Source organism: Ammodytes marinus (assembly GCF_949987685.1).
Source record: "Ammodytes marinus genome assembly, chromosome: 6".
NCBI classification, from domain to species: Eukaryota; Metazoa; Chordata; class Actinopteri; order Uranoscopiformes; family Ammodytidae; genus Ammodytes; species Ammodytes marinus.
This window is the reverse complement of record NC_137235.1, coordinates 28616299-28629473: the sequence shown is the minus strand read 5'-3', so window position 1 is coordinate 28629473 and position 13175 is coordinate 28616299. Positions and strand designations below refer to the sequence as shown.

General features: G+C 43.9%; 1 protein-coding gene across 1 annotated transcript in view; it reads left to right on the top strand.

Moving 5' to 3' along the window:
* neurl1aa (neuralized E3 ubiquitin protein ligase 1Aa) overlaps positions 1 to 12872 on the top strand; it is a gene marked incomplete at both ends in the record, with an annotated part of 50748 nt that extends 37876 nt beyond the window's left edge. The window contains 3 exons of the mRNA XM_080028998.1: positions 97 to 520; positions 11732 to 11884; positions 12631 to 12872. Coding sequence (XP_079885124.1) covers positions 97 to 520; positions 11732 to 11884; positions 12631 to 12872 — 819 coding nt within the window. The remainder of the gene's footprint in view (positions 1 to 96; positions 521 to 11731; positions 11885 to 12630) is intronic.
* Positions 12873 to 13175: the final 303 nt, after the last annotated feature.

Here is a 13175-nt window from a genome sequence, read left to right as displayed (position 1 = left end):
CTAAAAAAATCTCCCAAAACCGGCCAGTGCTCGGTATACACTATAATATTCTTTCCCCCCCCCCCCCCCCCCCCCCCCCCGGTCCCCCCCTTTCAGACGCTGGACGAGCAGACGGTGGCGCGCTCGGAGCACTCGCGGGAGGAGCGCACCCTGGTCTTCACCAACCGGCCGCTGCGCTCCGGAGAGACCGTCTTCATCAAGGTGACCAAGTCCAGCCCGGCGCGCTCCTCCGGCTCGCTGTCGTACGGCGTGACGTCGTGCGACCCGGCCGTGCTGCGGCCCAGCGACCTGCCCTACACGCCCGAGGCCCTGGTCGACCGCAAGGAGTTCTGGGCCGTGTGCCGCGTGCCCACCCCGCTCCAGAGCAGCGACATCCTGGGCTTCCTGGTCACCCCCGAAGGAGAGGTCATCCTCAGCCACAACGGCGCCAACGTGGGCATGCAGGTGTGCGTGGACAACTCCCGCCCGCTCTGGATGTTCTTCGGCCTGCACGGGGCGGTGACGCAGCTGAGGATTCTGGGTAAGTTAAAAGAACATGAAGTCACCACTGGAAACAAGGGAGGGAGAGGACAAATGATAGGGGCTGGGTGTTGAGGCGAGGACTAGACGATCGCATCACATTGGGTCGTGAGACAATATGACACGATACATTGCCTGAAATGTAATATTCCACATAATTCACTTTACAAGGTTACTTTCTACTACAATTCCACTCCATATATATCTGATCAAAGTGATATAAACTCATCTACAGGATCCCTATTAAAAATAATTGTTTATATATATTTTTCATTGGCACAGCTGTATTATTACTTGATTTGAGTCCAGTAGGATTTGAGTCCACTTTCTGTGGTAGATCTGTAGTTTCCGAGCTCAAACTAAGGCGGGCTGAATGGTGTTGGATCTGATGAGTAAACTGATCACTGATACTGACGGAGTGCCCCTTTAAAACTCTAAAGAAAGATTGTAGTTCAAAACACAACCCTAGTAAAAGTAGCAGTGCATTTAGTGTTTGAAAGAAAAAAAACTGTTATTGTAAATTCCAATGACAAAAATAGGAAGCAGGTACGATTTCAGAAATGATAAGACAGAAGAAGAGCCTTAAATATGAACATCTTGCTTTGACATTGCGGTGTGGTTCACTTAAAAAACCTTAGGTCATATTTCATCGGGTGTTAAGATGTGTGTTATCTCCCTCCTGGAAGTGTTGAGGTGAGGGGGAGTAATGTGCACTCATTGTTTTTTAGACAGCACACTTTATCTTATGTATAACCCCCCACTTGAAAGAGTCATCTATGGTGGAAATGAGCATCCTTTTTTAGTCCAGCCATGTGTCCCCCCCCCCTGGGGCCAGCAACTTACAGATCAAGATATTGATCTGTCATGTGTTTTGGGGCACACCGCTGGCTGAGACCTTTGTTGACTTTCCTCCCTTGGTGGTTGAAATCTATTTTTTTTTTAACAAAGTGCTGATTGCTCTCATGGTCACTGGGGCAGACCATGTCCTTTTTTTTACAGAAATTACAGCCATGGTCATGACCAGCACCAAAGGGGTCATTATGTTAACGGACGGCACTTTATTACCCTGTCACAAATATTTAGAGAGAGAGAGAGAGAGAGAGAGAGAGAGCAAGAGAGAGAGAGAGAGAGAGAGAGAGAGAGAGAGAGAGAGAGAGAGAGAGAGAGCAAGAGAGAGAGAGAGAGAGAGAGAGAGGAAGCATCTACACACGTTCATGTGATTAGTGAGACAAGTAGATGCTCTGTCACGACCCCGGGGGTAGAGGAAAAACAGGAAGCGAGGGAGCAGAGGTGGAGAGAGGGAGGGCTGTGACCTTCACACAGCGGGGACAACAAGCTCTCCCAGCAGGGAAGGACACTTAGCTTACCAACGGTGTGCCCGGGACACCTGAGGGTTTTATTTATCCTCTTTTCTAAATGCTGCTTAATGACAGGTGTGCGTGGCAGGTCTGGGCCCCGGACACTTAGTTTTTCAACCTGCCAAGCACATTGCCTTTCTCACAAGCTGCATGCCGCTGTGGAAGGGGGGTGGGGGGCACGAGAAAGGGACAAGTGGAAGACAGGCTATCTTTACGAATAGGTCCGGAACGTTTGTGTTGTGCAAATAAATGTGTAAACTTGGAGTGCTGTCCCTTATCTTTATTTAATATGTTCTGCTTGTTAAGGATCAAGCACAGATTTGATTTGTATTTTTGTATTTTCTTTGTGAACTTTTGATTATCTATTTTAAACGGCAGCACCAGCAAAATTGACAAGTGTCTTGAATTTTTTGTACGCTTTTACCCAGTGCTAGCAAAAGGGTTGACAGTGAAAAAAGGCCATGTCCCAGGCAGCGGCTGTATAATGCAAATTGGCGTGTGCAGCAAAGGAAGCGGTCGTCTATTAAGGCAGCTGCTACGAGGCATAGCAGCCAAAAACAGCACCTTCCTTTTCCAAAAGTGTTTGTCTGTGGAGGAAGAGGCATCTATAAATACATCCGCTTGTCTTCAGCGACAGCAGCGGAAAAGGGAAGCCGAGGTTAAACCAGGTTAGAGGGGGAACAGTCATTGCTGGAAGTAGCATTGTTAAAGAGAGAAAGACTGGTGATAAGTCTTATAAGTCAAAAGTTTCGAAATTCAATGTTCAAACACGCACGTCACTTTGGGGGACTTGCATGTCACTTTGGGGGTATTCACTGTGGTCACGTATAGGCTGATGTTGTCCTATGGTAGCTTGACCCACTTAAAATTCCAACTGACATCAAAGTAACCATGACAGCCATGTCAATACAAATCAGAGTGAGCTCCATTAGTTTTGATGTGGAGAGAGAGAGAGAGAGAATAGCAGTGATTTTTCAAATCAGCAAATGCCCCAACATACCAGATAATATCAGCACAAGTCTCCCTTTTGTAACTTAAAAGCAATAGCAACCCTTTCTCCCTTTTTCCATTGCATAGAGCAAGCCAAATGAATGTATGCTTACGTGACTTTTGCTAGATCCTGTGTTATCACCCGGAGATCACCTGCCCTTGCTGTTAAAATTGCATTTTGGCTCGGCGACCGTGCATGAAAAAAGGACCACCTGGCTTCTGACAATCATTAAACTGAAAGCAGGGGGAACCTTGACAGTACAGCAAAACAGGAATAGCAAGAACAATGAGAGCGGACTTATCTGACTGAGATCTTGGAATTTCCTAGCGAGGTGTGAATCATCTTTACATTCCAGCTGCTCTGAATTAGGAAGCACCTCTTCACTCTGTCTTGAAACTCTTTTGATGTATTGCTTGGTGTCGACTGCAGATGCAATGCCTATAGCTTTCATTTAAAGTTGAATTCAAGCCCCGTGCCTTCAGCGTCGGAGTGAGGGATGTTAAAACTTGAAAGCATGGCTCTCTTCCCTGGGGGCTCGTTTTCTCTCCAGGATGGCAAGATAAAGGAGTCATCGCGGAGGCCTTTCACTTCAAACAAAGCATGAAGTAATGGACCTTTCTAATAGGAACAGGCATACCCCCAAACAGACACTTCAGCTCGGCCTGGAGTGCACAGAGAGGGTAATGGTGTGTGCGTGGGGGATTGATACTACATTAGTTCTAGTAGTAATGGCAGCGGAAGTTATTAGACATACTTATTTTTCGGAGCAGCCTTTGCAGACAAGTGGTGCAAACGCATGTCATTATATCGCACCATTGTTGGATGCCATTCCCCGCTCTCTCTCCCCTGACTTTCCTTGTCCACTTCATGAAATCATAAGGGGGAAAAGCCAGGCCCCCTCATTACCAACCTAACTTAGCACTACATCCACCTGTGATAAGCACAGCCTTATACCCCTGCATCTATAACTGCCAGTTAGATTATTGGCCAATCAGACTAGACTGGGCTTTTTGGAAGGCGGGGTTTAAAGAGACAGGCTCAAAAGCAGAGCGTTTCAGACAGAGGCTGAATCAAGCATATTTAGCAATGGCACTGTGAGAAATATAAAGGGTTTTTAGTACAAACCCAAATTCCAATTTTGACCTGAAAATGAGCCTAATTTGAGACCTTTAAAGGCAAACAAATACCAAGTGTTAACCTCCATCAATGCTGGTTAACTAGTGCGTCTCAAGTCTGTATAGTCAGAATTGAAGCTACATTGTATCATTATAATAGTAAAATTAGCATGTTACATTTTATCATTGACATGATAGAATATGACCCTATCATATTCATAGTCAAAGCGTCAGGAGTACACTCATTCAAAACTATTTAACTTCTGGGGTAAAATAAAGTGTTTATGCACCAGTAGCATGCGGCCAAAACACACCCTTCAGTCTCATAACAAAAACTGACTGAATGTGTGTTTGTTTTCTAAGCTCTGCATGCCAAGACATAGCACCTACAGTTAGACCCACAGGGATGATACAACAACTCATACTGCACTGCGTGTTACCACCATAGTAGCCTACATTATTTTTTTTCTCTTTTGCCCAAATATCTCTCAGTCATTAGCATGATCATATCAAGCATAAAAAATGAAGCTGAAAAAACAGGCCCGGCTGACAGCTGAACTCTGACAGAGAGATATTGAAGGGACCCTGTGGCTCGTGGCGTGGAAATAGGACACCCATCCAGTGACCCACTTCACATGTATTATAGATTCCATTAAAATGTCAGCGAGTGAAACGTCTCACCACCCACATCCTCATACTCTGCAGCTGCCACGCTCCCCTCTCTCACTCTCCTCTCTCACTCTCTCTCTTCCCAACTTGTGTCTCCTCTTCTCTTTCAAATATATATCAATGTTCTCAATCATTGTTTTGCTCCTCATATCTGTATTTCTGTCCACCAAATGATGACAGATGTATGACAGTGTCTGACAAACATATACACAAACACTGCTATCTGAGATGACCATATACAGCACAATGCTTTTATAATACTTGCCCTTTTCTCGTACATGTGCATGGCTCCACTTGAAGGTAGAGTCAGCCATGATTTTGGAGAATGTTTTTCGCCAAAATCCGTGAATATCTCCTCACGATACGCGACCTGTCCGCACTGTGTGTGCAACGAAATAAAAATCTGGTGTTAAAACACAGCCTAGGTTCTGTAAACGGGCATGATGCAGTGTGCACCCCTTTGTTTACATACCAGTTTACATAGCCTAGGCTGTGTTTTAACACCAGGTTTATTTTCAGCGCACACAGAGTACTGACAGGTAGAGGATCTTGAGGAGATATTCACTGGTTTTGACAAAAAGTTGTTTTGCATTCTTCAGAATCACTGACTCCACCTTTAGCTATAGTTTAGTATATGTGTCCATACTGTATACTAGGCAAAGTTAAAGGTGAAGACAAAAGCTCTCAAAAAACGAACAAATTAAAATGGAAATAAGTTAATGGTATATCCTGCATTTATATATGCATGATGAATAAATATTGTATTCTCTTCTTTGCTGCCTCATATGTAACCGATTATAAAGCATCTTTTTAAGGCAATTTATAAATAATAAAACACGTCAAAGAAGAGTGTTCAGTGCTATTACATCATTGGGGCTGGCATAAATTCACCAATAGGAGTGTAGGTCAGAAGCCTAAGAGGTAAAAAACTGGGCAAAGCAAAATAGTGTCCCAGTCATTTCTTAGCATATTAACTTAAGGCACAGTAATACTAAAATGTCTGCAGCAGGACAGTATGAAGATTATGTTTGGAGAGATTCTAGTGATGAAATCTATCTGAACTGTGTAAGTGATGGGGGCTGGCGAATTTTCCGCCCTTGGTACCAGGGCGAGAAAATTAACGTTCATGTCTTTTTCCGCCTGTGAGTTGTGATTAGTATTGATGAGATTGAGGTATGAATAGTGTGTTGCATAATGGCTCAATTATGGAATTTGTACCAAGATTAAATTTATTTTCCATCCCGGGAAAAAATGGCTTGTTCATTTTCTGCTTAAGTTGCTCCTAATTCACTTTCCAACACACAACTTTTTATTTATTTATTCTTATTTTTTTCAACCCTCTTTCTCGGCATACTGTGTGCATATGTATGGCGACACACACACACACACACACACACACACACACACACACACACACACACACACACACACACACACACACACACACACCACACACACACACACACACACACACAGTCTCCTCACTGCCACTGATAGAGATAAACAACTAGGGATGCGTGGCCGACTGTGTCCTGTTTGGTCTCTTGAGATAATATCTCCTCCACCAGACTATTAACATTTTATGCAGCGGGATACGCTGTGACCTTACACTACAACCTTCTGAGCTGCTTTTTCTTTCATCCCATCTGAACAAACAGAGAAAAAAAAGGCACATCTCCCCCCCCCCCCCATTTTTGCCTCCTAACAAGACATTATTTTGCGATGAAAATTTACGGCCGCCCATAAACAGGTTTGTGTTTGAGGATATCAATCCACCGGGGGGGGAGGGGGGGGGAATGTTAACGTAAACTATCTGCTCTGGTCCTTCCCCTCTTCTCCTTTATTTCACTCACTTTTTCCTTTTATCGTCCATTGTGTTTAGAGCAAAGCGAACACTTATGCCGGTGCTTAAGTTGCCCTTAAGGACCATAGACACAAACACACAAGCAGATAACAGGGGGGACATACATACGTTTGGACGTTCAAAGAGAAAAGATTTATCGAGGGGGGGGGGAAAAGCTTCATGCTGTCTGTAAACAGGCCTGGAGATTTGCCATTTAACCGCTTTCCTCCCCTAGGGTTGTATTGTAAAAAAGTGGCCCAAATCTGTGACTCACACTATAGCTCTAAGGGGTGATCCTCTTATACACACACACATACACGCACGGCACGGCACACACACACACACACACACACACACACACACACACACACACACACACACACACACACACACACACACACACACACACACACACACACACACACACACACACACACACACACACCCTGCGGTCTCCACTGCTCTCCCTCAGCCCCAGCCCCACATCACAACATACTCTGCATGCCTACCAATGCTTTGGTAGGGCTAACTCCATAGATGTACTTGAATGTGTTAAGGATGGATGGATGGATGGATGGATGGGTGGATGATTGGATGGATGGAAGCAGAAAGCACATAGAGATAGATGTGGCCTTGGCTGCCTTGGTCACAGCTGTTCACAGGTTTGGTTCTAAGCTGGGTGGTGAACAGGCGGGATCAGGGCCGGGCACCACAGATCCTCTAGCTCTCAGCTGCCAGGGGATGGGAGGTGCCCCCGCCTGCCAGGGGGATTAACAGGGAGATATGGACAGAATGAGAGAGGGAGGGTGAGAGGGAGGGAGAGCAGGGGTGTGGAGAAAAACAAGATTCAGTTTAAAGGGATAGTTCAGTGTTTCTGAACTATCCAAAACTATCTGAAATGATTATTCTGGCCCTGTCTACAATGCTGACTTCTGCTACGGCGAAGTCTCCCCTCAAACTCCTTTAAAGTGAAAGCGCTGTCAGTCATGTCCATTAGGTAACACACTAACTATACATAAGCACCTCATACAACGCCACTTCAAAAATACTGAACTACCCCTTTAACTGGGGAAGCACTCCTGTTACATTTCTGCAGGGCGATTGGGAGAGTTATCCAATGAAAGATGGAGAATGATGAGTAGTGCACCTGGTTTGATTCTGAGCCTTTCTGTACATACAAGCTCACACCTTGTATAACGATTCATATAAAGGTTCTAGTTAGTTTAGCTAGTTTTATTCGTCACATACAAAATTGCACAGGGGCAATGCGCAGTGAAATTCTTATGTACCAGTCCGGCTGTAATTCAACTATATAACGTGCAAGATTCAAATAAAAATAATGATTGGGTGGTGGGCTAAGTGACATTGTCAGTCTGGTTTAACAGTCTGAATGCCTGGGGAAAGTAACTCCTCCTCATCCTCTCTGTGTTAGCCCTCAGCAGACTGTAGATGTATTAACCTTAAAGCTACAGTGGGTAACTTTTTCATATAAAATGAATGTCGGCTTCATTCAAGCCATCGTCAAACGAGTTAAATCAAAGTTGGTTAAGCCTCACAGCTCCACAAAGCTCTCTCTGTATTTCTCAGTATGGCAGTGTTTACTGTGAGAGAGTAAACAGGGGTTCAAGCCCTCTTTTTTTTGTCCTTCTACACTGAATTCTCACCATGAATGCTTTGAGTGACTGTAGGAAAGGTATGCATTATCCCCCTTCGAATGGTTCATCATGTGTCACTCACCTTTATTATGGCAGACTTTTCCCCCCATGTGGCAATTTGGAAGAACGATAGGACGTTTAGATGTGAATTGGACAATAAATCCTGCAACCCAGTTCATTTCAACCATACTGAAACTTCTATTCATAACTATAGTTGTACTACTGTTGGTTCTTCCGCCTGTGTGATTGTTTGACCACTTTTACTTTTTTTTAACATTTTGAATTTTTTTTGGTGAGGTTCCTTCTTTCGAATATCTCAGCAATTGGTGGATACATTGTTAATATCAGTGAGACATCAAGTGAAACATCTAGTGGCTAGAACGACAAAAGTAAGACTCAAGTTGTGATGCCTTTTATGAAGAACAATATTTAACAAGATTTACCACAGAACACAACATCCAACATAATACTTCTACATAGTTGGATCTTGACAATGATAGTTTGGTATGCTCTTGCCATGTGGATTAGAACAGTTGAGTGTTTGCATGTGAAGTATAGCAGCAACCCGTCAATGGTGTTGCCTTGCCTAGATGTCCACCAGAGTATGCTTATAGTTGTGACATGTCTTGTGTCTATACTTAGATGATGTTAAAGAATCTCATGCATACTTCCTGAATAAGGAGTGTGATTCCCCTGTTAAGAATGTGGGTGCTCCAGGTGACCTGTTACATCATGGTACATGCCGCGCATTAAGTCCAAATCATACACACGCCAGATAAGAGGGCTTGGGAGCACCAGGGTAACCCCCGGTATGCTAACAAACGCCCTCTCCCTATACCCTCTTGATGACACACCAACTGTGACAAAAACACTTGGTAAATTTGTTGTCAGTAGTTAATAGAAAAAATTCTGAATTTTCATTCTACTCAAACATATACAGTAGGCTATAAATAGTCAAACGAGAGACACTGAATAATTGGAGTGGTCTCTTACTTTTTTCCAGAGCTGTATATATGAGACAGGGGCTGCGTTCCAATCCCCAAAACAATATGTCCCTGCTATTTAGTATGCTAGAAAAATATTTAGGATGTTCCAAAACAAATGGTCAAATTCTGCGATTCTCACCCACAATCCAGCTGTTCTGCAGAACAGTTGAACTAGTACAAGTTCCACAACAAGATTCACCACAGCTGAGTTATGCATTTAAGGCGGAAGGCGACATTCAGCATGCGTTGTCGGCTGGCCTCGCGGGCCTGACGTTGCGCTCCTCATGTGAAGTGACAGGCGGAGGAGCGTGGTTCTGAATTTCAACCATCGCGTATGAGAACGTTAAACAGTATTCAACTAAACCAACCGCTCTAACGGGCGTGCGCATGCGTTTGACAGTTCCACAGGAGTGTGCCCGCTTGCAGCTCCACCTGACAGAACGCATGCCTTCTCTCGCCTCTCTATTGAGAATGCATTACCAGGCGGGCGCGGCAAACCCCCCCCCCCCCCTGTGAAACGGCCTTTAGTGTGCCATTTCTTGACAGAAAGCTATAGGGAGGGTAATTCCAGTGATCTGCATTAACGTTTAGAAGCAGCAGAGCATTTGATAGGACTGCTTTATTGATGATTACATGCTTGCTTTGCAAGGCAGCTCATTTGCATCTTTATGTGTTATGGGTATTTGGTGTCTCCACCCTACCTTTGCTGGTAAACTATTAAAGTTATTTAAGAATGCCCTTTTGGCTGAAATGAAATGTTTTAGAGCTTCATGAATGTCTGTAAAGCTGATATAGCTAATATGTTTGCAAATACTTCTCACACATCAAACAGACACAAATAAATGATAGCATCATTTAGAGGTGGATATCAGTCTGGCCACATGATAGATTTTATCCCAGTATAATCTTTTTCAGCTCTGTTTTGGTTTACATCTAGCCTGGTCCAACCAGACCATCGTACTTCATTTCATTTGTACTGAAGTGAAATGAAAATTGAGCGGAAGTAGGTAGGCGGGCGGAGCCAGGCTAGTTTCCATCAACCCCTGGAAAGAATACCTGGCTGTTTGAGGGTTAACCTTGTACTCGTTTGCAATAGTCAGCCGCTAACTGTCTGCCTGCTAATTGGTGCTAGGAAGGTACAGTACTCGGTCTAACAGAGCTTCATCACTGAAAACAACTGGCTATTGTGGATGGAGAAAAAGCACTGAGCTTGATTTGTTTTTACTACCAAAGGAAAGTTAAAGGTTAAAAAATGTTAAAATGTTAAAAGAAGTAAAGAAAAAAGAAGCTCCTTAGAACCGCATAGCTTATTCATAATTCTCGACAGGTCCATCACTACACACACCTGCTTTCACATTACACATATTGAATCCATTGTCCTTGTAATAATTGTCTAAAATAGTATATAAATATTGATTAGTGCAGCTTTAAAGGTACATATCCAACTTGACTTTGAATCCTCTCTGTCATGTCAATCATACAACAGCAGCGGTCTTAACCTGTATCTCTATAGGCATCATTGGCATCTCAAGCATTAGATAATATATGAAACATGTGTCTCAACATGTGGTCCATAGTTCTTGGAAATCCCATTTGTTTCGCCATACATCATGTCATTTTAGAATTTGGAAAGAATGCAGGAGGCCTACTCTACTCTGGAAAAAAAAGAAAGAAGGGAAGGGATCTTCTCTTCTGTCATATGTGCACACTTCTAAAATGACTGCTCTCATATATCCGCGTGCTCTCTCTCTCTCTGTGTTCCAATGGCTTTATATGGAACACCTGGATAGTGAGGTGAAAAAGTGAATCGTGCTCTAGTTCATTGTTAAGAAACAAAATATAAAAAATGTGTTGCAGTAAAAGGGAAAAATTAACTCTTTCTATTGTTTAAGGTGAGATACTGCAGGTGAATAGGTTATTTAACTCATTAAATGTAGATGTGCATCACTTTAAAAAAACAAAAATCTAAATGTTGGACGAAGCCAGAGGTGAAATCTTAATTACATTTTAACAACATATCAGTGCACAATATCTGTACAGAAAAAACTATTTTGGATACAATCTTTTTTCAGTTTATAAATAAAATAAAAATACTATTTACAGGTCTTAAAATGCATTTTCAGCAGTTTTTATGAACATAATGAATCGTAGAACAGACAATGAACAACATATGATAACTATTGGGAACTTTATACTAGTATGAAAAAAGACCTTTTATGGAAAGATAACCACAAATCTAAAAATGTACTTGCCTGCAGGGTCTCAACGGTAATTGTAAATGGACTTGACTTATATACGCTTTTTAGACAATTTTTTTCAGCCCGAAAGCGCTTACCACATTCACCCACACACTAATACCCCGATGGCAGTAGCTGTCATGCAAGGCGCTCTCTGAACCATCGGGAGCAATGTGGGGTTCAGTGTCTTGCCCAGGGACACTTTGACATGTGGCGGGTAGGCGGGGGATCCAACCTCTGACCCTGCAATACAGTGGACGACCGCCCTACCTACTTTGCCACTGCAGCCCACACTGTTAATAAAGCATGGTAAATGCAAAAAAAATAATAACCTATCACATCTATCTGCTCTGTCTAGGTTCCAGTCATGTGGGGGATCCGCGGGCCACCTCCAACCCCAGCTCCCCCTCCTCCTCCCCGCCCACACCCCCCAGCGCCCTGGGCAGTGGCAGCTCTGACCCAGTGCTGAACGGAGGCCTGTGTTCAGCCGCTCATTGCAGCTCAGCAGGAGGTATGTACTACAGATACTGCCACGCAAGCACACAATCAATCACTCCATAGGGGGCTACTGAAGGAGAGCCATTACAGGATAGTGAGCAGATGTCATCCTGCAGTAGTTTTGGAACAATGGCCACACGGCTTCATGGTCCCACCGCTGCTACAGCTGCATCTGGATGTGATAAAAATATTCAGCACGTGGATGTCATTCGTCACATATTAGCTTTTTTCTTCTTGGGTGGCATGAGGTACTTTGTCATTTAGATTTACTAAAGGTGTCTGATAATAATGTTGGTGGGATGGATAAGTCACTCACTTTATACTGATTAAGGCTAGTGTGGTAGCTAACATGTAATGCCTTGTTTCCCCCCTGAGCAGTTCAGTTCGGCACGGTTTGGTAACGAATGGTAACCTTAGATCCGGCTTGTGTTTCCACTGTACCTTTACTTGGGTTTATCCCAGACGGCATTAGCCACGGTCAAAGCATATACAGTCTACGTGTTGTGCCATGCCGACACCAAACCACTCAGTTGAAATTAAGTTTAGCTGGCCAAAATATGCTTCAGTGGCAGTATCTAGGAGCGACTATTAGAAGAAGCTGCTCCATCTTATCAACACTCATCACCCCTTTTTTGACAATTTTCATTGCTATTTATCTAGCTTAGTAACTCCCTTACGATATACAGTAGTGTGTTTTTTTACTACTGAACTTTTCCCATCTTTTCCCCTATTAAACGATTCATTTGAATTTCATCACAGGAACGACACCCAATTCACCTGACAGCCTCCCCAAGTCGCCCACGTTCCCGTCCGGCCGCAAGCCCTGGTCCGAGGAGTGCTCCATCTGCTACGAGAACGCGGTGGACACGGTCATCTACGCCTGTGGACACATGTGTCTGTGCTACGGCTGCGGCGTCAAGCTCAAGAAGATGTCCAACGCCTGCTGTCCCATCTGCAGACGGCAGATCAAAGACATTATAAAGACCTACCGGAGCACGTAAAAAGGGAGTTACCATACGGTTAATGGACCCACGAAAGGCAACATCCCAGAGTCACAGGGAACTAAATGTTAAAAGTTCAGGGAATAATGAACTGTGGTACTTTTTTTTTAAAAAGTGGTATTTTCAGACGATTTGTGTGCCGGTTGGTTCTCTCGAGTGACCTTTTTTATCCAAGCCGGGAATGCTTTGCTTTGCTTTGGGACCGACTCTTTCACTGTTGGGAAGCCGTCGAAGCCTCCATGCAGACAAAGGCGGCACTTGAAGTGGCTAAGGGGAGGGGTCCACTGAGAACCTTATTCTTTC